Source organism: Haliotis rufescens, unplaced genomic scaffold (assembly GCF_023055435.1).
Source record: "Haliotis rufescens isolate VD_foot unplaced genomic scaffold, xgHalRufe1.0.p SCAF_53, whole genome shotgun sequence".
Lineage (NCBI taxonomy): Eukaryota > Metazoa > Mollusca > Gastropoda > Lepetellida > Haliotidae > Haliotis > Haliotis rufescens.
This window is the reverse complement of record NW_025964257.1, coordinates 1,489,648-1,514,134: the sequence shown is the minus strand read 5'-3', so window position 1 is coordinate 1,514,134 and position 24,487 is coordinate 1,489,648. Positions and strand designations below refer to the sequence as shown.

At 38.5% G+C, this 24,487-nt stretch overlaps 1 protein-coding gene across 1 annotated transcript; it reads right to left on the bottom strand.

Annotated features, from left to right (window-relative positions):
* Positions 1-251: 251 nt before the first annotated feature.
* LOC124115256 lies at positions 252-23,797 on the bottom strand. Its single transcript, XM_048385084.1, has 13 exons — positions 23,649-23,797; positions 22,693-22,859; positions 14,343-14,484; positions 13,763-14,095; positions 12,667-12,987; positions 11,831-12,154; positions 9,821-10,153; positions 7,385-7,693; positions 5,790-6,131; positions 4,866-5,165; positions 3,433-3,540; positions 2,968-2,983; positions 252-2,382 (listed from the first exon to the last, which is right to left on the bottom strand). The coding sequence occupies exons 1-13, from the start codon at positions 23,725-23,727 to the stop codon at positions 2,244-2,246; spliced, it is 2,913 nt and encodes a 970-aa protein (XP_048241041.1). The 5' UTR covers positions 23,728-23,797; the 3' UTR covers positions 252-2,243.
* Positions 23,798-24,487: the final 690 nt, after the last annotated feature.

Here is a 24,487-nt window from a genome sequence, read left to right as displayed (position 1 = left end):
GGTCAAAAGAAAGGCTAATGTAGAGAAAGTCCAATGGAATAGCTTTCTCCTTGATTCAACCATGCTTATACTAATAGTGTTATGTTGACAATATACGACATTAATGAACAGATCGAGGTGATGACAAGAAAATGGAATGGCAATCTGAAGTAATTCCTTATATATAGCCTCACCAGTCTCTCATCTCACCAGTCTCGCAGGCGATGATTTAAAATATACACACACTAAATAAATGATTTCAGTAGGAAGAATGTGGTGGTGAAATTTTATTTTGTTTATTTTCTGTACATAAACAAAAGAATGAAAATCTGTGTTATCCGAGATCGCAACATTGACCGCAAGACGGATTCACTTATGCTACAACACATACATACATGAAGAAAATCAGCGCAGTGACAATGTAGTATTCATAAAAGCAGGTAAGCGAAACATGAAAAAGAGAAAGTGAAATAAAATGAAAGTAAACAGTGATACAGAGCTCTGTAGTTAACTTGGATATCTTATTCTTACATGAGTCTCTAAACTTACAAAGCCGCCGACTGTAGTTTATGCTACACGTTTTGAGATACGTTATAATGGGCTGACGTCATGACGCTGTTCAAATCAGATCGCCGAGATCTGATGTATCCTTGCTAACATCGTTCTTCTTTTATTACTATCCACCAAGATGCCTCATTCACGTTTTCATTATCATAGATCAGGGAAAATAATTCTTTAAATAATTGACAATTACATAACCTAGGAGGACATATGCCAAGATGATGATCACCAAACCTAACGCCGAGGATATATCACAAACATATTATAACCACTATGTCCGTGCCACAGAATAACAACGCGGCATATTACTGCTGTCTCTGGACACAGGACTGCGCAAGTCTTGTAGAGTTGTATAACCTCAATGTAAGGCATTTAGCAACATACTGCGGTCAAACAAACCGACCACTGTTGCCCTTCCCCCGTCTGTCGCATGGCGACGACATGTGACGCCCCAGGCCGCCCACGCACGTTGGTCATGGTATCATGTAGTGCTAACAACTCGGCAGTATTTCATGGTTTGCAGTTGGTCCCGTGTGTCACATTAATGGTAGAAATGTTAGCCCTCTGCAAGTATTTTCAACTTACTACACCGCTTTTTACAGATTTGATTTTAAACCCATCTCTTACTAAACACAAACTTAGTCATAAACTTGTCATCTTCGAAAAGTAATACAATTTGCTCTACCCTCATGTGTAGTGTAATAAAGTATAATTTTGCCCTGAACAATTATTTCTTCAAAGCAATTTAACTATAATACTTCAAGCAAATCTATACTTTAGTACATTAACATAGGGGTAGGGGAAACCTTATTTCTTTAGTATCATATAAAATCAGCAGTTTCCAACAAGGGTAGATAAATATGCGTTGAGATGACATACACAAATAGTAGATTCATTAACCGAGAAGTTCAGAGGAGATGTAAAAATATTGTAAAACAAATAAAATGGCGTTATGTTATAATCAAAGGCCAAAGCTAAGTATAAAATCAAATATGCAAACACAAACCAATACATGTTTTTCGGTAAAGCACATACTTACTGCATTGCAACTGTGATAATTATACATACAGAGAGTTATAAGTAAAAACCAAAAATTACACCGGGTGGAAACTCTTTAAGTCAGCTGTGGTCATCCATGCAAAGTTTCATCTTCGTTGACCTCTCAGAGATGTCCACATGTAACAGTTGTCGTCGGACGACGGACAATGCGCCACAACGTAAGCTCACTTGACTTTTATGTTTTAAACTTGAGTACCTATACGATATAAACTCTGATGGGACTTTATATCGAGCGTATGTGCTCTACCATAAACCTTCATAGAATATTAAGATATATATGAACACAATGTTTACACATAATATGGACTATATTTGCGTAAAAAGCTCTATACTGTGCACGTTAATATAAAAATGTTATATTTTTCATGATGAATTGCCAAAGCATTATAAAACATATTTCCCTTTTATGACAAGTCAAGCTGTGTATACATGCTGGTTAAAGGTGTTCAAACAAAGGATCACTTTTTCCTGTGTCCACAAACACTGCAATATCGACACGAAAAATAATTTTACATAACCAACAATTGAGGGATATATTTTGTTAGTAATATTCCGAAAGCTGTTTCAGCTTTCCTGATAACAAAGACTATGTTCACCAAAAATGCATCTATTGGTCCTAAACCATGTTTTGCCCTTTTGATGCACTAGATATTCTCATAGAAAGCTTCATTGTCCTCAAACTTGTATTCGTTCGGTTCGGCTCTTGGTGTTTCGAATGCGTCGTACATGTTCACTCGCGAACCATCAGCTGGCTGCATTTCGACACAGGGGTGCGTGACACTCCTTTGAAAACATTGACAATTGTATAGTTGATAGATGTGCAAAGGGTGTAAAAGAATACTTTGCATTGATGAGAATATATTTGGAATGTGAAATACAATGTATTGTAGTATTTTTTACTTGGGTGTCAAGATTCGAGTAAGAAATTACTTTGAGTAAATTATAGCTTATGATAAAGTGAGTAAGTGAGTGAGTTGGGTTTAACGCTGCTTTTAACAGTATTCCATTTATATAGCGGCGTGTCAGCTTAATGTGGGAGGAAAGCCCGAAGTGATGCAGGTATCAGACGTTTACCACTTCGGTGAAACCCATGAGCACGGATATAGTGCCGACAAACCTAGAAACATAATCGGGGCGAATCGGGATTCGAACCCAAAATCATAGGTTTCTGGCGTGCCAAGGGACGCATCTCTGCACAGCGAATCGTGGCGCCTTATCTGATTGGTCCACCCGTGCCCCTTTATGATAAAGACATTTTAGTGTTGAAGAGTATTAAAATACAAATACATGATAGAAGCGAGAAACACCACGTTTGCTTCATTGTCTTGCACATTAAATCAATCGTGTTATAAAACTACCATTACTCACCTTTCATCCAGTGTACCTGAGAGACAGAAAAGTAATACGAATTTACAGGGGCATCGCTAATGAACATGAGACAGAAATGCAGTACTCAAAGTAGATTGACATCATCCGTCCTCAGCATGTGTGTAGTGATACAATTACAGTGACGGTTTATTGATTGTGTACGGTATTATCAACGTATTTCCCCCTGGGGAGATCCGGTTCAGCATAGGTGTTCAGTAACCCTAGCTTCTCGTAAGAGGCGACTAACGGGATCAGGTGGTCAGACTCGCTGACTTGGTTGATGCATGTCATCGTATACCAAATGCGTGGATCGATTATCATGATGTCTTTCACTGGATTGTCTGGTCCAGACTCGATTATTTACAGACCGCCGTCATATAGCTGGACTGTTGCCGGGTGCGACTTTAAACAGCAAACAGACCAAAACAGAGATGATCTAGGCATAAATACTGTATGAATAATTACGTTTTAGTTTCTTGTATGCTTGGCAGAAGACGACAGTTCCAATGACAGCAATTACCACAAAGGTTGAGCAGGCACCCACGACAGCAAACATCAGTAGATTTGCATCCGCTGGTATAAAACATAAGGAAAAATATATAACTATTTGTTCATCTATCCATGACACTTTCTCCAAACAATTGAAAGCAAGGTAAAACAACAGTAACTGTTCGTTTGATGTTATTAATGCAATTCAAACCAGGCAATATTCGTTATTTCAAATCAGTGTGGCATAATTGCACAAATATAAACTACGGTTATAACGAACACGCTGTTTTGTATTTTTGTCCCTACCATTTGCAGTATATATATGCTGTATATATGTTTGTAACGAACTACGGTAATAACGAACGGAAATTACTGGTCCCTCTGCGTTCGTTATGATAATACTAAAATTGTATTCCGGGTGTATATGTGTTGTATACCAAAGGATCGGAAGTGTCTCTTTTTCCTATATATACTTTAACGAATTATACAATGTCAACGCCAGTCTTGATAATCTTCGACACAGATTACTTTGGGCGTAAAAGGTAAAATAACGTCAAAAATGATATGAATAGATCACTGAAAATCAGTGATGACATCAGGTGTTCACCTCAAATCTTTACATATGCATAACGTCAAATCTACATGCATGCGTAACGTCAAATCAACATGTATTCGTAACGTCAAATCTACATGTATGCATAACGTCAAATCTCCATGTATGCGTAACATCAAATCTTCATATATGCACTTCGTCAAATATTCACATATGCGTAACGACAAATCTACATGCATGCGTAACGTCAAATCTCCATGCATGCATAAGGTCAAATCAACATGTATGCGTAACGTCAAATCTACATGTATGTGTAACATCAAATCTTCATATATGCGTAACGTCAAATATTCATATATGCGTAACGTCAAATCTACATGCATGAGTAACGTCAAATCTACATGTATGCTTAACGTCAAATCTACATGTACGCGTAATGTCAAATCTACTTGTACGCGCAACGTCATATCTACATTGTATGCGTAACGTCAAATCTACAGGTATACGTAACGTCAAATCTTCATATATGTGTAACGTCAAATCTACATGTATGCGTAACATCAAATCTTCATATATGCGTAACGTCAAATCTTCATGTATGCGTAACGTCAAATCTATGTAAAATCTACATGTATGCGTAACGTCAAATCTACTTGTACGCGTAACGTCAAATCTACATGTATGCGTAACGTCAAATCTACATGTATGCGTAACGTCAAATCTACATGTATGCGTAACGTCAAATCTACATGTAAGCGGAACGTCAAATCTACATGTATACGTAACGTCAAATTTACATGTATGCGTAACGTCAAATTTACATGTATGCGTAACGCTATCAAATACGAATACGTACCTGTGGCTAGAATATTAAAAACATAGTCGTCACTCCACTGAGACATTACATCTTCCTCCACGGCTTGACACGAGTATCCCACATTGTCATCTGCCAGGATGTTTGTGATTGTGAGAGATGATCCTGATATCTGATGTCTACCTCCGCTCTCAAGTTGGAAACCGTTGCCCCTCCAGGTGTAGTTCATGGAGAGAGGGTGACCCACGGGCAGACTTCGGGAAGTGGAGTTGCATGTCAGAGTTACTGGGTGTCCAGCCACTGCAGGACCATAGCTTGATACAGTTGGTTTTGATGGTTGTTCTGTCAAAAGAAAAGAAATGCCTAAAACGTCATGCCTAAAACCGGAATTGGTCAATACATATATTACTGGGCTTTGCACATCAATCATAACATAACATATAGCAAACTGTCTGTCACTTATGTCTGGCTGACAATAAGGAAGTCTTACAAGCGAGCGATAATAGATAGAGACTCTTCGCCGAGTGTGCTGCTGTGTCGTAATTATCATATATTAGGAATACAAACTTTAGTGGGCGGAACTTTCGCGATACTTAAAATTGTGACGGTTATAACTTTTTCTCATATGTTATCATTTTAAAAATATTGAAGTTTAAAACATAGAACCATTCACTCAAGAAACTTTAGAAAGAGCGCAAGAATTCAAGGCCTGAATCACACACAACATTTACCAAACAATGCTACACAACTTGCAAACATTTTTGTTCACATATTAGGAATCCTAGATAAACGTTGAGGGAATGTTATGCCAAGGTTTTGAAGCAACGGGACATCGCATCTGTAGGGTTTTGAGACAGCAGAAATTGCATCGATGGAGCTGATTAAAAGTTATCCTCCAGGGCGACCCCATTCGCATATTTATGGGATCTTCATCGTTTATTACATTGTTACTTCTACGATACCCACCTGATACCACAAGAAGGGTTCCACACTGTGGAATTTGTAACTGGGTGGACGAATCATACACATAACAGTTTATGTTCCCCGCGTCAGCGGCCGTCACGTTTTGGAGAACTAGAAAAACAACATTAGATGTTGACTGTGTAACCATTCCACCAAACAGATATCTTGATATGTATGGGGAGGCTATTTTGACTCTCTCAAAATCAAAAGTCAAAATAGTTTCTCCTGTGTGAGATTTCTGCAGAAATATGTTTTTTTCAAGACGAGGCTGTAACCACTGTAGGAGGACTTCACCGGCTCCGTACGCCACTGTGTAGCTAGGAAATTGTAGACTTAGTCCATAAGCTGGAAGACAAAAATATATAATCCATTTATTTATGTATGATGTTTCACAGACACATGTGCACATATATATGAGAAAACAATTATTTATTCAGAATTGTCTCTCAGAATGATAAATAATAAGCTTTGAACCCCTTGTAGAAATTTCTGTAATAATCAGTGGCGACATGCATGACCAGTTTGAGCTTCATTACTGGTTTCGACCTCGGACGGGCAGGTTATAATGAACCCTATACTTTCATGTAGGTTACTAAAATACACCAAGCCCAATTACAAACAATAATTGACTTTCATTCAGGTGAGTTAAAGATTCAAGTCATGACCCATTAATGTCTTCATTTCTCGTTTGTTTTTTCATTCATTTGTCAACTTAGTAACTTCCACAAATTAAAGAAAATAGCCATTGAAAAGCTTTAATTGTGAACATGTTTTCTAGTAAATTGATTGAGTGTATACGTATTAATCAACCATATCTGTTGTAATTGGTGAGTGAATGACATTTAACGCCACAGTCAGTAATTATTCCGTTATATCACGACTGGCTTCCTGTGAAAATTTGAGTCTGGGCCAAGTAAACCAGTGGTAGAAAATGACACAGAATGAAACACAGAGGATGACCACCTGGGTGAGTGAGTGAGTGAATTTGGATTAACGTCATACCGGTGATATTTCAGCCATATAGTGACGAGATCATTCATACAATAATAAAGACATTTTGACCATAGAAAAAAACCTGTCAGCAAAGTATAGTAAAACAAACTAGACTATCACATATATGAATATAAAACTAGCATGGAATTATAAAAGATGTAACGATACACAATATATGATACAAACGGGCTACTGATCGCCAACCACTGAAGGTAGATCACCAAAAAGGGGACCGTGGGGACAGTACCATGTCCTCAGTCGCTGGCGCTTGTGCACATTTTAGCCAAAATTAAAACGACCAATATTGTACGTTTAAAAGACTAGGAGATATAACTATTCATTGAATGGAAAGGATTTACAATATCCTCTCAGGGCGACTATAATTTTACGTTGACCACCCGATCTACTCTTACACACACACACACACACACACACACACACACACACACACACACACACAAATCAAATGCACGCCAAAATCTAACGGCCGTGTCCAATTTCAGGAATGTTTTTAGTGGTTTCATGTCCCATACTGTAACATTTTTTTCGAGTATAAGTATTCCTTCCACATCAGCTGATGCATCAAATACCTAAAGTTTTCTTACTTAGGAATTCAAAATCAACACTCCATGGTGTAGCCAATCCGTTTTCATCTTCCAGATGGCATGAATAGCTGTCATTTCTATCCTCCGTCCCTATAGTTGATATCGTCAACTGGCTGCTCCAGAATGATTCGTTGTCTCTTATCGGTGGCGTTACTTCATACCTTCCTCCGATCACCACCTGCTCCCCATTCCTCCTCCAATTGACGGAGGGAGTCAGGTTGGGATTACGCGGCCATTGTTGGAAATAGGTGTAACATTTTAGGCGGTGCCTTGCAATGGCCTCGACCGTAATGTAGGACCTTTGGAATCCTAAATATAGCATAAAGACGTATTAAAAACAATAATTGTAGTATTGTTCATGCCAGAATCCATTGAGCAGAGTTTCAACGAACATATAATGGTAAAAGACTTGATCTTGAGACATAAAGTAGATATAACTTACTTTAATGGTTTGACTGATTGATAAATATTACTAACGAACATGCTACTTTAGAGATTAAAGTAAACTCTATTATTTGCAGTGAATAATTAATTACCTTCTCTCTCCAAACAATTTCCACATTAACATATTCTATAATAAAATCTTATCCGATGTCTTTCTGTGCAGTTTATTAACAAATAGTTTCGAGGTGTATGTGCATTGAGGCATTAGTACAACTCCTAGTGTTCAACTAACTCTCAGTGAAACAATGAACACTAAGTGTTGAATCTGCAACTGTTAGTGTCACTGAAACACTACAGGTTGAGATTTTATTCTAAAGTTCTTAGAGTGCCACCCCAATAATGCTTTGAGCCTATGCCACACGTGAAATGGTGTCATGTTCTTGAAAACAACGGCGCAATGATATCACTTCAAGTTTCTTACCATCTTACCGAGGCAAGGGAGTTAACTGTCTACAAAATCCAGTTTTAACTCTTGCTGAACTAGGCTTGAAGTATGGAGTTATATTTTGTCTGGACTAACGAGTCAATGCATTTGTCCAATCAAAATAGCGTGAAGAAAACGACATCCGGTTTGAAAACTGACATGCAGGTTTTGGATGATTGGAGGATATGCAAAGGATATGTACTGTCAACTTACCTTCTACAAATCTGTTTGTTAACACTTGTCTTGCCGAGACATGCTAAAAGTGCATAGGCTTTTTGAAAATAAACTAAGTATTTCTTCATTCATTTCAAACGTAAGCACAAAGTGTTGATACCATAGTGTTCCTGTAGTGACGCTAGCAACCGCTAGTTATCATTTGCAAATAAGATCTGATATCTCTTTATTGAACGGTATACTTTATACGGTATATTTTTTTTTAATCTGCTTGAGAATTATATTTGTTCTGGAAACCAAATATTCATGTGGTGACAATAGGGGTTACATGTTCAACTGTGAGTGTTCATTTAATGCTCAACCTGCACGACACGAGATCTAGACTGAAAGGCCAACTATGCCAAGTTTGAACAATATCCAATCATTACATACAGAAATATCTGATGGAATTTATTTTTCATAAGCTTACTTGTCATGCTCGTGGTTGCAAAATTTGACAAATTCTTACAGATTAACAGCCTTTGCCATCTTTATGGCAACACATACTATTTTGCAAGCCCTGTTTCACATTTGTGTTCTTTCAAACATTTTCACTGATGTCTCAACTATTTCAAGATAGAGTGACGTCCCCTTGCGAAGAATAAGATATTCAAAAGAGCACCCTTATCATATCATTACTTATTTCTTACACATAAATGTTCAATAAGTTAAGTTAAAAAGATTTTTCGTAAGTATTATGTAACTCTTGGTCTTGGCCTTAGATCGCTGATGTAACATTTTCAGTATATTCCTCATATTCCACATTTCAGTGTGTACATTGAGCAAACATTAAACATATTAAATTCGAGCAATTGTCAGCTTGACACACTAACACAGCTGGAGCTTTTAATGTTGGTTAAGGTGTCCTACTTTTCATATGAATGACATTTTTCTTCTCTAAAATAAATGAACCCAAGACACGTCTTCAACTTAGGACAAATGTAGGAGGTACATAATGGTTCCTCAAATGCCAAACTGTAAAGTTTTTAGTGACTTTGACCTTGGGCCCTTATATGCCCAAACCTAATCAATCCGACTCCCCTGGGTTACACATATGGTATACAAAGTTTTAATACTAGGATCCTTTCCATGAAGAAGCTATTGCAAAAAAAAAAACGAAAGCCGGACGAGTCAAGAGCGGACAAGCACATTGAAAAAATTAAAAGCAACCCGTTTTTATGAAACTGCTTATTTAATTACATGAACAAGCACAAAAACTTTCTGTCCATACGAAACCCCACACCGTCTTCCAACCCCACCCCTTAGAACGCTGCCAACCTCCTTCAGTGTTCATAGTTACACTAAGGTTCAGGTTAACACCATGTGTTGTGACAAGACATAGTGGAAATACTCACGATAAACAGTCAGCAAATTTCGACATCCAGGCACAGAAATAGGAATATATACATGTTTTTGACATGAAATAATTCCTGCATCTGCTGATGTGACGTTGACAAGCGTGATACTCAGATAGTCATTCTCGGGCGATGATATGTACAGATTAACTTTTATTCTTTGCCAGTAGGTTTCTGTAACAAACACCTTGCTAAAGACAGTGTGTAGCAGGTTGTCAAATGTCCCGTGATTCCGAATGAATATGTTGTTACTATTATGTGGCAGCTCCCATGTTAAGGTGGCGTCCCCACCTTCATAGACGTTAGTCTGGTTCCCAAGCTCCACTGGGGAATCTTCAAACAGAAACGTATAGATGATGCTTTATTGTGTTTCCTTCTCAGTTATAATACATGCGTTATATATGTCAATATTCACATTCATAAAAATATTTGGAAAGAATAACATGACACGAAATAACAAGAAACATTCAATATTCTTTATACATACAATGTCATCGCCAGACGCCATCATTATCCGCCGAAACAGATTTCATTAAGCGTAAAAGGCAAAATAGTTATGAACATTATATGAATAGATCACTGAAAATCAGTGATTACAACAGGTCATGTTTGCATGTCTTGTTGTGCAGGAAGCATCCGCCACTCAGAGTTCAATGTGCATCCTTTTTGAGAGAACACATATCTTATGAAATACATCCTACAAACAGAAGCCCTATGCCTCTAGCTACCTTCAAAAGAACGGTATGCGCACTTCCGGTTTAATTGACTGTCCTTTTTGGAAACATGGTTGCTAGCTAACGAAAACATATCATACAGGTAATTTGTTAAGTTCTCGAAGAGCAGAACTACCTCATGAATGACGAACTCCAGTGTCCTTCGTAATAAATGATAAAAAAATCACTTTCATGCCGTACTCTTCCGACTTTCATCCAACTACAGCATACACTTTAACTCATGAGCATAATGTTTTATGTATGGCCTTGTGGGTAAATGTCACCTTTGATTATCAGTATTTCAAAAGATTCCTCGGGGCACTGGTAGCCCAGTTGTGTAAGGCGCCTCTTGTTGCTGTGCAGAGTTGCGTCCCTTGGGCACGCCGGAAACCTATGATTGTTGGTCCGAATCCCGGTTCGCCCCGATAATGTTTCTAGGTTTGTCATCACCATAACCGTGCTCATGGGTTTCACCGAAGTGGTAAACGTCTGAGACCTGCATGACTTCGGGCTTACCTCCGACATTAAGCTTTACACGCCACGATGTAACTATAATGCTGTTAAAAGCGGCGTTAATCCCAACTCACTCACTCACTCACAGAAAAGATTGTTAAGATTTGGTTGGTTGATTTGTTGTTTAACGCTGCACTCAGCAATATTTCTGCTATATGACGGCGGTCTGTAAATAGTCGAGTCTAAAACTGATAATCTAGTGATTAATATCATGAGCATCAATCCACCCAATTGGGATCGATGACATGCATCAACCAAGTCAGGGAGCCTGACCACCCGATCCCGTTAGTCGCCTCTTACGACAAGCATGGAAAGATTAAGGTCCGCGGTATGTAAATATAAAAGGTCAAGGTAGGCACCTTATTTTATTAATGATTTAACGAAAACAGGGTTGTTATAAAATACAGAAACAAACATTAATTATTTATCATGGAAAATAATTCCCATGGGTAGTATTTGGATACATTGACTTATTTAAGCAGACTTCAATAAGCCTCAAAGCTTAATCTTATAAAGTAAAATAAAAGAAGTATTGATAATATTTGGCCTGTACAATATACAGTTATGTAAGTGTCTCTAAAATAGAATTGGAATTTATCCGATGCTTTTGGGGAGATACACATAATGCTATTATAAATGAATATTGTTTAGGGACCGTTACTGATTCTAAGAAATGACCTCGGTCAAGTTGAGCAAATTAATTCAACAATCTCAGTCACTTTGAATTACTTAAGGATATCAAATCGATAATAAGTTAATCAGTGAGATTGGGATGAATACTTACAGTTTTGGCCAAAAACAAACCCATCACTCCAGTTTGAGACCGTTCGTCCCACCATAGCCTGACATGTGTAGATGTCTTCATCATCCTCTCGCCTTACATCACGTATTGTCAGAGTGTTATTGAGATATATCCAGTCCATCCTGCTTATGCGATATCTTCCCCGGTTATTCAACAGAATTCCATTCTTTTTCCACATGATATGCGTGGTTAGAATAGCCACATTTGAAAAACTGGAAGTATAAGCATCTGTATAGCATGTCAGATTTATCGAACGGCCGTAGGTGACTGTGTGGGGGGCGAAGATGTACGGATCCTGAAGATGCCCTGTGACAAAATATCATCATGAGCTTACAGGCTAGACACAAATAATTGCATATTTGTTTAGAAATGATTTGGCTTTATTTTTTTAGGTTTTTCAATAAATATTTTCGTTTTGTCATGTCTTTGAAAGTATTGATATAATTTAGAATTATGAGCAGAGAAAACCTACGTATAAGTATAATGCATTACTGTATTACTTTCTGTGATCCACCGACATTGGTAACACATTACATCAGGCAATACAGGCATCAAAACAATACATGTATCAGGACGATCTTACACAGAGCACGGGCAGTAAATGCTGGGTAATAGTGTGAGAATCAACTCAGGACGTTACGATGATACATTATGTAAACCAGGTCATACATAACGTTCAGTGGGTACATAGTGGCCTTTGCCACAAGAGTTGCTAGCTTATTTTCACTTGCGATTTAGTAACTTAAGCATGTGTGTGCTAATGTTTGCAGGGAAATGGACGTGTTTGAATGTGTGTCGTTTACATAGAAGGAACTCACGTAAGATGATAAGTCTTTGGCCGCACTCTGACATCTGAGTCCCATTAGAATCTGGTGAACCTGTGAAGCATCTGTAATAGCCGGAACTGACTACATTATACTCTACGAAGGCGAAAACTCCAGATCCTGTGGCTGTAACATTCCCTGTGTACTTGGCGCGGGACTTGTAGGCATCACTGACGGTGACTTGATTATAGTCAGTCACATGAAGTACGTGTTGCCTGGAACCAGTCTTCATCACTGTAAACTCAACAGTTCCAGGCTGAGAAAGCCTCCAAGACAAAGTCGCATTTTCCCCTTCACGAGCGACCACATCTGTTTCTGTCATCAAACAATGGAAGTTACGTTAAAGCAGCTCTTTGGGTAAATCTAGAATTTATAATACACTCTCTAGTTTTCTACCTAAAATTTGTCGATATTGTATGTAACGCAGCGCAGCATTCTTTATCATTATATCTAACATCATATTTTAGAAATTCCCACTGACTCCGCTTGAGAAAGAACTACACCCCCACTAATTTGAAGCTTTCCCCTGTGGTGATGTCAAATGTTATTTTGTGATTTGAAACCTCGGATTCAAATGTCAGATAAATGCGTGTCAATTTTATGTAGAGGTCATTCAAAAAGTGTCTATAAAAACTGTCATATTGATTGAATCAAGTTTTCTCAGTTGGTCGTTATCATTATCATGGTGGCAGACTGGACACTATAGGTGCTTGTTACATGAATACATGTCAGGTGAAGAGTAATGAGTGAGTGAGTGAGCATGATTTTACGCCGCTTTTAGCAATATTCCAGCAATATCACGGCGGGGGACACCAGAAATGGGCTTCACACATTGCACCCATGTCGGGAATCGAACCTGGGTCTTCGGCGTGACGAGCGAACGCTTTAACCACTAGGCTACCCGACCGCCCCAAAGAAGAGTAATTGACCTAAGCCATTGTAATATGTACACAGTTGGGTTTTTTATTATAATGCTGAGATTCAAATGGGCTGGCTTTAATGTTTGATATACATATAACTTACAAATCTAGGCAACCTAGATACTGGAGGTGTATTTCATATAAAAACTAGATTAGACCTCAGTAATTACCAAATACGTGTAGCCTTTGTCCACAATCAATAATTCTTGGGCCTTTCGCCGTTTGCGATCCTTTGAAGCACACATACTGCCCTTCATCCTCGAAGTTAACATCATAAAGAGTAAACTTGAACACGCCAGTTCCAGATGATGTTATGTTTCCCGTGAAAGAAACTCGAGATTTGAAGTTTCTATCAACAACATCAACTTGGTTGTAATTGGTAACGTGATAGACTAGCGTCCCCAATTGAATGTTGCGCACGGTAAACTCTTTTATGCCAGTTTGGTGTAAATCCCAGGATAAAACAGCGTTCCCCCCGAGTATACCAAGGGCATTTGCAGCATCTGAAATGGGTTAATGATTATATCATCATGCATATGCAACCAGCAAGTCAAGGCAACATGAATCAAATCATTATATTTGCCAATATCTGTAAAAATATTCAGGTTATAGATAACATTTTGTTTTTAAAACCAGCAATGCTGAAATTGTATTCGAAAAACAGTTAAGGTAGATGACGTATGGCCAATTGTTGCACATTAACGTCTCTTTCAATTTTTACATTGTAACTTTTCCATTATGATGTCATACCTGTCCAGACAGCTTTGAATCCACTACTGGTGACAGAACTATCAGTGGTAAAGTGCACCCGGTAGAAAGAGGCTGGCTGGAGGATATGCCATGCGTAATTCCCAGACAGATATTCCATTGAAGTGTTCAACGAGTCATACACCTGTAAACGAAAGCATTGCCATAGTGACATACTCATTCCAACAGAGATATATTTGGTGCGTACATTAGGATATATAGAGGTTATCACGCGGGTGTTTGGTAATAGTAAATATCCTGTATTGGGAATAAACATTGTTTAAAGCGAGCTATAACAAGCTATTTCATTGTGGTGATTCCTAATACAGGATATTTACGACCCCAAAACACAAAAGCGTTTCTTGTCTCTCTTTTCATCTCTCACAGTCATAACCTAACCATTGCAAGTTTTCCTGGAATGTGCGCATTAACATATATTACGTCAGAGGGTAAGTGATGTGTCAGTCGGACAGTGACAGTAGCCAATATAGTTCCAACAGAAACCTGTTTCGTTTACAATGGAATAACTGCATTTATGCAAAATAACAATTGCCTTCACAAATTGCTTTTTCTTGCCCTTCACGGCAACCCATAGGTCTTTCGATAGAGTAACTGCCCTTTATCAAAGGGAAGCTACTCTAACCCTAGTCTATGAAACGTCACGGCCACCGTCAGACGTTGTAGACAGTCGGCCTGGCCTGTCATAACGTTACGAAGTGCAGTCAGATGTACACTCAGCGACAAAACTAAATTATTTCGGCCAAATCTAACTGTTTTAATTTGTGAAAGGTTCCAAGCCGCAGAGGTCTACGAACACAGGTATGAACATTCATCCCGTTAGGCTAGTGCGCTCGCAAATTTGTTTCGCAATTCAGATCTCCAAAGTTGCCAAGACTTGTAAAATGACTCAGCTACATGTACGTCACAGTTAGAGACTAATTGGCAGTATATCAGACTGTTGTTTGGATAACGATAGAATTATCCCAGTAGTTTCTCCAGATTCCCGATTGTTAATTCTGACTCTGTCGCCAAATGACAAGGGCGACGCCATGTTTGTTTACAACAGTAAAAGTGGTACCTACTTGACCTTTGAAATTTGCATCCTAATCCGCATATGACCCCAAAGGATATCTTTTTTGTCCTATATCGTGCCGAGTAAACCACCTATTGTATGCCAACGTTTTGGGTTTGTTGGTACCTGTGCAATATTGCACGTATGGGCCACTGTCAGTTTCAAGCATTCCAATAACCCGAAGACATCGCTAGTTCATACACAAACAGTGAATGAATTCAAGTAAATCGTGAAAGTGTCGAAATCAGGAATGACACCCTGCTGTGTGAGGCACGTGGAATCTATAGGATGTGTTTTGGTGTTGAGTTCTGAAGGACAATAACGTTTTTGCATACGATGTCGGTCGTTAACGTTTATCTTTCTTCTATTACTTGGTACTAACATTTATTTTTCATGATCTACTACCTTTTTTAAGAGTAACTTTTTTTATGAGGTCAATAGGCCTAGGGTACAAGGTTGCATATGTGTACCATAATGAGCATGCATATCATATATATGACACCTCCATGATAAAAACAAATCCCGAAACTGTATACTCAGCGTCAGTGTAGGAGACAATCCGAAATGCATCGATTAGTTTGGCTCGTAAGGTTCCTTCGAGGCAGTTCGACCAAGAACGACGTTTACGAGCCAAACTAATAGACGGATTTCAGTTTTTCTCCAATTTAGAACGAAGTCAACGTTGTTGTCCAATCAGTTTATTCAGTACTTAAAAGGCCACAGGCCTTATGTACAATGCGTATTTACATGTAGGTGACGTGGTTGTTAGCAAACAATTCTGTTTCTATGTGAAATAGCGTGATAAACATATGTTGACAGGATACATAACATAGTATCATTAGATGACGTTGTTGTCGTCATGTGTAACTAATGTACAGTCACATTAGACACCAACACATATTCTCAAACGTGCCAAAACATTCTAAAAACGCACCCGTTTACAATAATCGTGATGACCTAAGCTATAGCTGGTGAGGTAAAAAAAAGAATTAACACAAGAAAAGCGACTTTCTCGTCACCAAATCAAGGGATCAAGGGATCAGTGCCCCTGAAACGTTTTGTTTCGGAACTTCATTGTCCATTTGTCAGTCAAAGTTACACAGCAACTCTTCGTTTTCGACAAAAACTGAAAATAAGAGTGTGTGGGCAGTGGGTCTCTTCAATTCTTGTTGCGAAGAAAGATAAAGCGATTTCCTAAGTTTAAAAAACATGATCTTTGGTCTTTGACCATGTTGAAAAATAACGCCGACCTGATTCAAACTCTAACGATCTCTATTACCGAGCTCAGAACACTATGGAATACTATGTGACATTCTCGCGATCTCGACCTTTGGAAACGAGCTAAATTTGCCAAAAGTGAGAGAACGCGAGATTTGGCCAACTTCTCGCGTTCTCGCGATCTCGGATTCTCGTGTATTTTGTATGTAGCACTTTTTGTCAAACGTCGACAACGCGAGAATGTGACATTTCGACATGATATGAAATCTCGCAATCTCGTAATCGCGACTTGTCAAATCCAGCCACAAAAATACGCTCGTTATTAGTCCTGTGGTCATGCTTCTTTCACGCCCCTCATTTTCTAGCAATGAGCAAAATTACGACTTATCTTGCAAATTCTATGCAATTTACATGTAATAAGTCATATGTAGTGTAAACACGGCCTCTCCCGTTGTTACTATTTCCTATGTACTTTAAATTAAATCCCTCAATTTAATTTGACAAACAAATTGTGTACATTAATGTATGTTAATAGTGAAAACATTAAAGTGTCCGGAAGCTTGGGAATAAATAATACCGTCAGTTAGTGAGTAATATTGATTAAAGCCGCTACAGCAGTATTTGCACCTATTCGCGTCTCCACCGTCAGTTGTAGCAATAATCACAGGCCAGACCAATGTGTAGCATTCGGCTAAAATAAGCTTTCCGATGTTTTACACAATACCATATTCTCTACTTAAGGCCACAAAAAATAATTAATAGATTTTCATCCGCTCCCACCTGACTACAAAACATCCCGCCTTATGGTCTATGCATGTATTATTAAATTACTGTATTCTTTAATCATGTATTTTGTAAATGATTTATCAAACATCAACTCTATAGAAGACTTGTATTGTCAAAAAAAGGCATATACAACCTGCGGTTGTTATAATATTTTCATATGATAAAAGAATACTCTTGATATCAAAGCTGCCTGCACTAGAATTTCAATGAATACAAACCTTTTTTTTCATATGTGTGTAATGTTGCTACAATACAGAGACCAGTGTCAGGGCGTTATATTTATTTACTACAACTAATGAGTGCATACTGCTGGATATAAATGAGGTAGCTTCATAGTTACTTGGATAGATTCAGCTTTTGAAATGGTGTTGGTATTTCTAGATTCAGTTTAATGCAAATGAATCTCTTAGTACAAGGGCTTTTGAGCTGAATTATCTGCCTTTGGATTGACACTGACAGACGTCAAGGTCAAAGTGATCCAGTGTGAACCTCATCATACATTCAGATGTTGGGGAAAAGGTAATATGTCTGTTTTTGACCAATCACATTGCGTCACGTACTTTTTCATTGGCGGCATATACTTTCACAATGTAAACCATCCCAGGAGGTAATTTGTTTTTAAAGTGAGTATATAGACCAGCCAGTTAATTACAACTAATTGATTACCTTCCAATACCACATGATAAACAATTACGTGTCTTGTGTCTGACAATATCCAGTAGCTAATATCTGGATAAACAATACATCTTAACAGGAAAGCTACGTCGTCCACTCTCTTATAAAATTCAGATAGAATACCGTCTCACCTGGCGCTACAACTATTTTTAAACTACATTTTTTTAATCTATTGCTTGTAAAACTTCAGCACGCTTGACATCACTTGACAAACAGCATCTTAGGATGGACATAAATTAATTGAATCTGTATCAGTATCATCAATCATAATTGGAATATCAGTTAAGACAAACAACAGCATGTAGGAAGTCAAAATGTATATATTTCATGAGAATTGTGTTTTGACATAGTGTCTAAACTGGGCTGTTGCTGAATGAATAGTCTCAAAACTTCATCCCCATATCTTTCGGTATTCAGATTTCCCTGTATAATAACGAGACTCTGTTCCGTCGCTGTCGTCGCTGTAATGAAGCGGTTTCGGAGATGAATGGTCCGCATGTGGTGGTCTTCAGTGGGCGTGGTCACCCGCTGTCACCCTTGGTCTCCCGCTTCTACTCCAGTCTGATGCCTGTCCTATCTGCTGCAAACGTTGCATCAATCTGGTAATGGTGACACTGGCGCATCAAAACGTTCTTGCAATGACAACGGGCTAGGCTCCTTGTTCCGCCATGCCAACGGCTCTCTCCCTCTGCTAAACGTGGCATTTTTTTTTGGTGCGTTCAAAACGTGCCGTGTCACCAGTTTTATACAACAATTTTGCATATGCATTTCGTTCCACGTAGCACAAAGTCGTTGTGACAAAATGCACGATTTTCACAACAAATGTCAATTTTCCCTGCTTTTCATCATCGAATGCATTTGGTTGTATTCGTAGGACGCACTTATGTGATATTTTTGGTAAGTTATTAAAATATTAAAAACATTTCTTTCGGAATACTTCCCTTTTGACAACAGTTTATTATGGCATCCGGGGTTTAACAACTCCGATAGCTTCTCATTTACATTTGGATTAAACCCAATTAGATTTGTACAGCAAATATGTTTAAAGGTCGTCTTGATTCTCAATATATGAGATAGTTTGCTACAGAAGAGTTATTGCGAAAACTATTTCAGACATATTTCTTTGGGAGTATTGTAACTTAAAAGGTATACAAATTGATAGAGTAATTATCAGCAGTTACTCGTATGCATGTGCAAAATTGCTGTATATAATATATATATATATATATATATATATATATATATATATATATATATATATATATATATTCAATTACATTAACGTAACATATATACATATATGTAGATGTGCTAGATATATATCACCCTTATCATAGTAACATTGTAAAATGTGGGGGTAGGACATTTAGGCAAGAAGTAGGCATCCCCATGGGCACCATTTGTGCTCCCCTTCTTGTTGATCTGTTTTTTACGCGTATAAATCGGAACTTCCGCTCGGATTGTCAAAGTGAAAGATAGGTAATTTGGCCAGTAAGTGCGTTCAATCGATTCGTAAAAAGATACTTGAGAGTGCCTGATGTAGCGGTGAGCAGTGCAGTATGAAATAAGAAGTATCCAATAGCTAAGTGGTGAAATGAACGATGGAACTGGATGACTCCGTTGATCATATTTAAATGGATGAAGTCAAGTATGATCAGTGACACTTCTATACTCCCTCCAGTAAATATGGCTGATATTGTGAACATTTGTGTTCAATAGTTTTATTTGATGGTAAGCCACTTAGGCAAGAATTGTGCCCCCCTTCTTGCAACTCTGTTTATTTTTGCATATGAATCTGAAATGCTTCTCATAGTTTAACTTCAATTAGATACCGTTCCATAACCATCAAATTGTCAGTTCCCTTCCACTGATTCACCCACCTGAACTTAAAATAAAGGAGACCAGTGAGACGCGCTTTATCTGTTTCATATTTAGATCTATGCATAAAGATTCAGAGGGATAAAACACTCTCCACAAGAGTGTACGAGAACAGGGATGACTTTGTCTTCCCTATAGTCAACTTTCCCTTTTTGTCAAGCAATATTCAATCAGACCCAGACCTTGATGTCTACATTTCACAACTTTTGAGGTACAGTAGTGCATGCTCTTTCTACCAAGATTCAAAGAGCAACATACGATACTTGCTTTAAAGATGTTTGATCAAGGTGACAGCTTTCAAGGCCTCAGTAAATTTTTCCGAACGTTTTATTGTAGACATGTGGAGGACATGACGCATCAGTGACCAAAATGATGTCCAATGCAATTCTCCATTTTGATTTGTACCATAAGTTCCGTGTTATTTCACGTAAACAATTGACTTGCTTTGCATGTGTTTTTGACGGGTGGTTTCGCGAACACCTCGTATCGCAACTATTTAATAGCGATTCATAAACGCATGCTCATCATATGGTCGGAATCGTACAATCAACAATCAATTTTAGCAGAGATTTCTTATGAATATGGAAATGATTTTTCTCGCCTTTAACTAATGAATTTATTTAATGGGAGCACCTTTCGAATACAGTACTACAACTTCTCGTGAGGACGATCTCTACCGTATGTCACACGTCTCAAGAGAAAGCAACCAGTTTTTGTGAGAATCCGTCGGACGCGAACCCGCGACCTTCGGATTGTTAGCCCGACAGCTAACCGACTGAGCTACGTCCACACTGTTGAACTTAGTGCAAATTTACCTAGTCATGCCTATGACGTCACGGAACTGAACGAAAAGGGTCGAATAGGTGACGGACACTTACGAAGGTTACGGGTAGGCATGGTGTCTCGTGACTTTAGTCTACGGACACTTACGAATGATCCCGATGCCATTTGGCACACTCGTCTCATTCCGTAATCTACAAGATACCGAGTGGTGAGGAATGAGCCGATATGCCGCGAACTGAAAACGGCTTCAGGCGTCAGACGTCAGACGTCGAACTCGCGAGTACGCATGAATGATATGGTGATTTTTGTGACAGAAAAGTGTGGTAGTGAACACTGTAAGGATGATGTGGATAATAATAAGGAACGAGGGAGGAATAAGCATGACTAGTGACGACACAACGGTGAGTTCGCTTTTGAATCAGTACTGAAAAAATGTAGCCGGTGAAAGTGGCTTGTGTGAATGTTCCAGGACAGTTTCCAGTAGCCAAAGTATTCGACACAAAACCATTTCATACTTTTTACTCGACGTTTTTCTGTGAAGAATATTAGGAGCCGCTATAGAATCTATTATAGCCACTAAACGGGTAGATTTACCTAACCCTAATGATCGTAAAGGGATGATTGACCGTAAAGTGGATCCAAGGGCTAAGGACAGAGTTCGGGTAATCTAATAGCCACTAAACGGGTACCTAACTCTTTTGATCGTAAAGGGGTGATTGATCGTAAAGGGGATCCAAGGGCTAAGGATAGAGTTTGGGGTAACCTACCCTAACACTGGCGACATTTGGATGTGTTCAGCGCCAATATAATATCCCTAATAAACTGCGTTCTTGTGCATAATAATGAAAATTAATGAACCGAAAAAATAATATATGTATATTACTTCCCATTTATAACCATTTTTGCCACTTGAATTACGAGAAAAACGAAATAAAAAATAAAAAAAAAATAAAAGTGCTTTCGTAAGCTAGCGCTTGCTGTAAAATGCGCCGCCGCAGGCTATATTTAGTAAACAAATATTCAAAACTCTCCACACTGCTTGGCGTATTCAATGGCATTTCATGTAGAGATGATAGATCACTGGGAGGAGCTTATGCACACCCGATGACCCCTGACGTCACAGGGCATTGTTTCGCCGGTGTGACTGGCAACAAAATATTACAAATTACGTCGTAGGGTATGATCACGTGTTTGAGAAGTTTGTGGGACTGTATTCTAAAGGTAGGCCATTTAATGGAAAGCTTTCAACATGGCAGAGTCCAGTTCCTCGCTTGCAAATCGGGCTTTCAGATATCTGTGAGTTAATTATATGAATACATATTATATTTCAGTGGTTTCAACATTAATTTTCCAAATAATTGCAATAAGCAGTCCTTAATTACTCATTAATATCTGACTGGCCTGTTGCTGTCTTGTACAAGTCGGGTAGCCGGCCAGTACGGTGTCATGACGTCATAATGTTTGATGTGACGTCACTTGCTTGTCATGTCGCAAATGACCCTGTTCGCACTTTCTGTTACATAAGACATGCTAAACGTCCGATGGTGGTCACAAAATAGATTTATTTGTCACTCACAGATATTTCACCTAAAATACATCATGAAACTTTGACTTGTACTGATAAAATCGTGATTCATTATCACATGCTTGTAGTATAGTCGGAATCGTACAATGGACTCTCGTTTAGCAGATATTTCTTATTGATGAAATGTTTACATGTGTGTGTCACAAGGAGGGTGTAGGTTTGTTTAAGTGCTAAGCTACATCGTAATGTACTCATGCTCCATGGCTTGCAAGTCAAGCGAAAGACATTGAACACATGAATATTTCTGCATAGTTGTACATGTTGGAAATGAGGCGAATAGCTGTCCCGCCTACACTTTCAATGTAACGTTTTATACGCGCATTCACTTATTCGCAACATTTGATTGAAATGCTTACCTTTACAAAATCATATTTTATTTCTGTCTCAAAATACTGAAATATGAGAGTGACAGTGGTGGAGCCGGGGTCGATGGTGTAGGTACACGACAGCGAGTTGTTATAATTGTGTGGATAGTTGGGAGAAGTGAAAGATCCTGAAGATCCCGTGTAGCGGCCTCCACATCCTGTAACAATATTACAAAATTGAAGGGGGCACGGGTGGCCAAGTCGTCTGAGGCGCCGCGATTCGCTGTGCAGAGTTGCGTCCCTTGGGCACGCCAGAAACCTGTGATTGTGGATTTGAATCCCGGTTCGCCACGATTATGTCTCTAGGTTTGTCAGCACCATACCTGTGCTCGTGTGTTTCACCGAAGTGGTAAACGTCCGAGACCTGCATCACTTCGGGCTTTCCTCCCACATTAAGCTGACACGCCGTGATAAAACTAGAATAATGTTAAAAGCGGCGTTAAACCCAACTCACTCACTCACTCACTCACTCACTCACTCACTACAAAATTGAAGTTTCATGCTAAGCATTTTGTACAAGGCTGAGAAAAGTGAATCCCTAAGATTTCACCAAACAGTAATAAACTGCCGGGCAAAAGTATAAATGATGTAGGTAAAATCAAAGATCTAATGCAAAGGTACACAAAGCAAACATTAACGTCACTAAACTGCCCGGCGAAAGAATGCATACACCCACGTTTGATGGTAGCTAAAATTGAAACAAACAACACGTGGTTATCGATGATGTTTTTAATACTGGTATCCTTGTTGTGTTTTGAACTTTAAGTTTGCAGTATTTTCCACCAGTTTAGAAAAGTGTCTTTCACACTACATCACATATGCATGGTTTTTGGAATTACATAACCACACACACACATACATGCACACACATACTCACGCGCGTACCCACGCACAAACACACGTACCCACGCGAGCTCTTACTGTTTATGAGAGAAAAGGTCACATACCTTGAGCATTAATGTAGTTTTCTTGACCAAAAGCCCATATGAAAATGACAAACCATTCGAGAGAGAATATTTGTCTCATATTAGACTTCTTTCTGTTTGTACACGAAAATCTGATTGCCTCTACGTTTGATTCCTATCTCTAATCGAGGATGTTATGGTAGCATGTTGTTAAGGTCAATGCTTTTATGCGTCCGGGATGGGGAGGTCCCTGTGTAAACTATATGAAATCTATGCTAATAGATTGTTAAGAGGAAAAAGTTTGTGTAAGTTATCACAATGGATGATAACCATTTGAATGTATCAGGATGTGTAGAGGATAGCTCTACACCGAAACGCCCATGCAGAGATAGCAATTGTGTGTGTTGGCCGAACAAGTTGATATATCATAAAGCCATACTGAGCCAAGCAAGAAACATATTTACAAATTGAGTTAGGCGTGCATTCCCAATTATAAAGGTATCTGATTGTGATTCATAAACACATGTTCATGATATTGTCTGAATCATACAATCGACTCTGGATCGATTGGATATGGAAAGGATTTTGTCGCTTTATGTATTGCCTTACAGCAACCACACAGTATGGTTCCGTAGGACGCCAATAGAGAGATATCTGGCTAAAATTCCAACCCACATGGCCTAAAAGTGTCAAAATAGTAATGTCAAAAATAACCATCCACTGCTATCAAAAGTAAATACGCCAACCACATATTCCTAGGTTAAGTTCATTCTAGCATTCAAATAAAAGATTCGATTAATAATAAATCTAGTCATGCAGATGCGTATATTTTTATGTTGTGGTTTATTGTATTAACTGTTGTTTTAGGAAAATGTTTTTAA

What these genes read in the sequence shown, in the direction of transcription:
- LOC124115256 (XM_048385084.1), bottom strand. Translation starts at nt 23,727, where the DNA reads ATGAGACAAATATTCTCTCTCGAATGGTTTGTCATTTTCATATGGGCT. An exon ending in GTTTGTTTTTGGCCAAAACT is followed by an intron (nt 10,154 to 11,830) that starts GTAAGTATTCAT and finishes TTCTGTTTGAAG; the next exon opens with ATTCCCCAGTGGAGCTTGGG. An exon ending in TTTTAATATTCTAGCCACAG is followed by an intron (nt 3,541 to 4,865) that starts GTACGTATTCGT and finishes GTTTTATACCAG; the next exon opens with CGGATGCAAATCTACTGATG.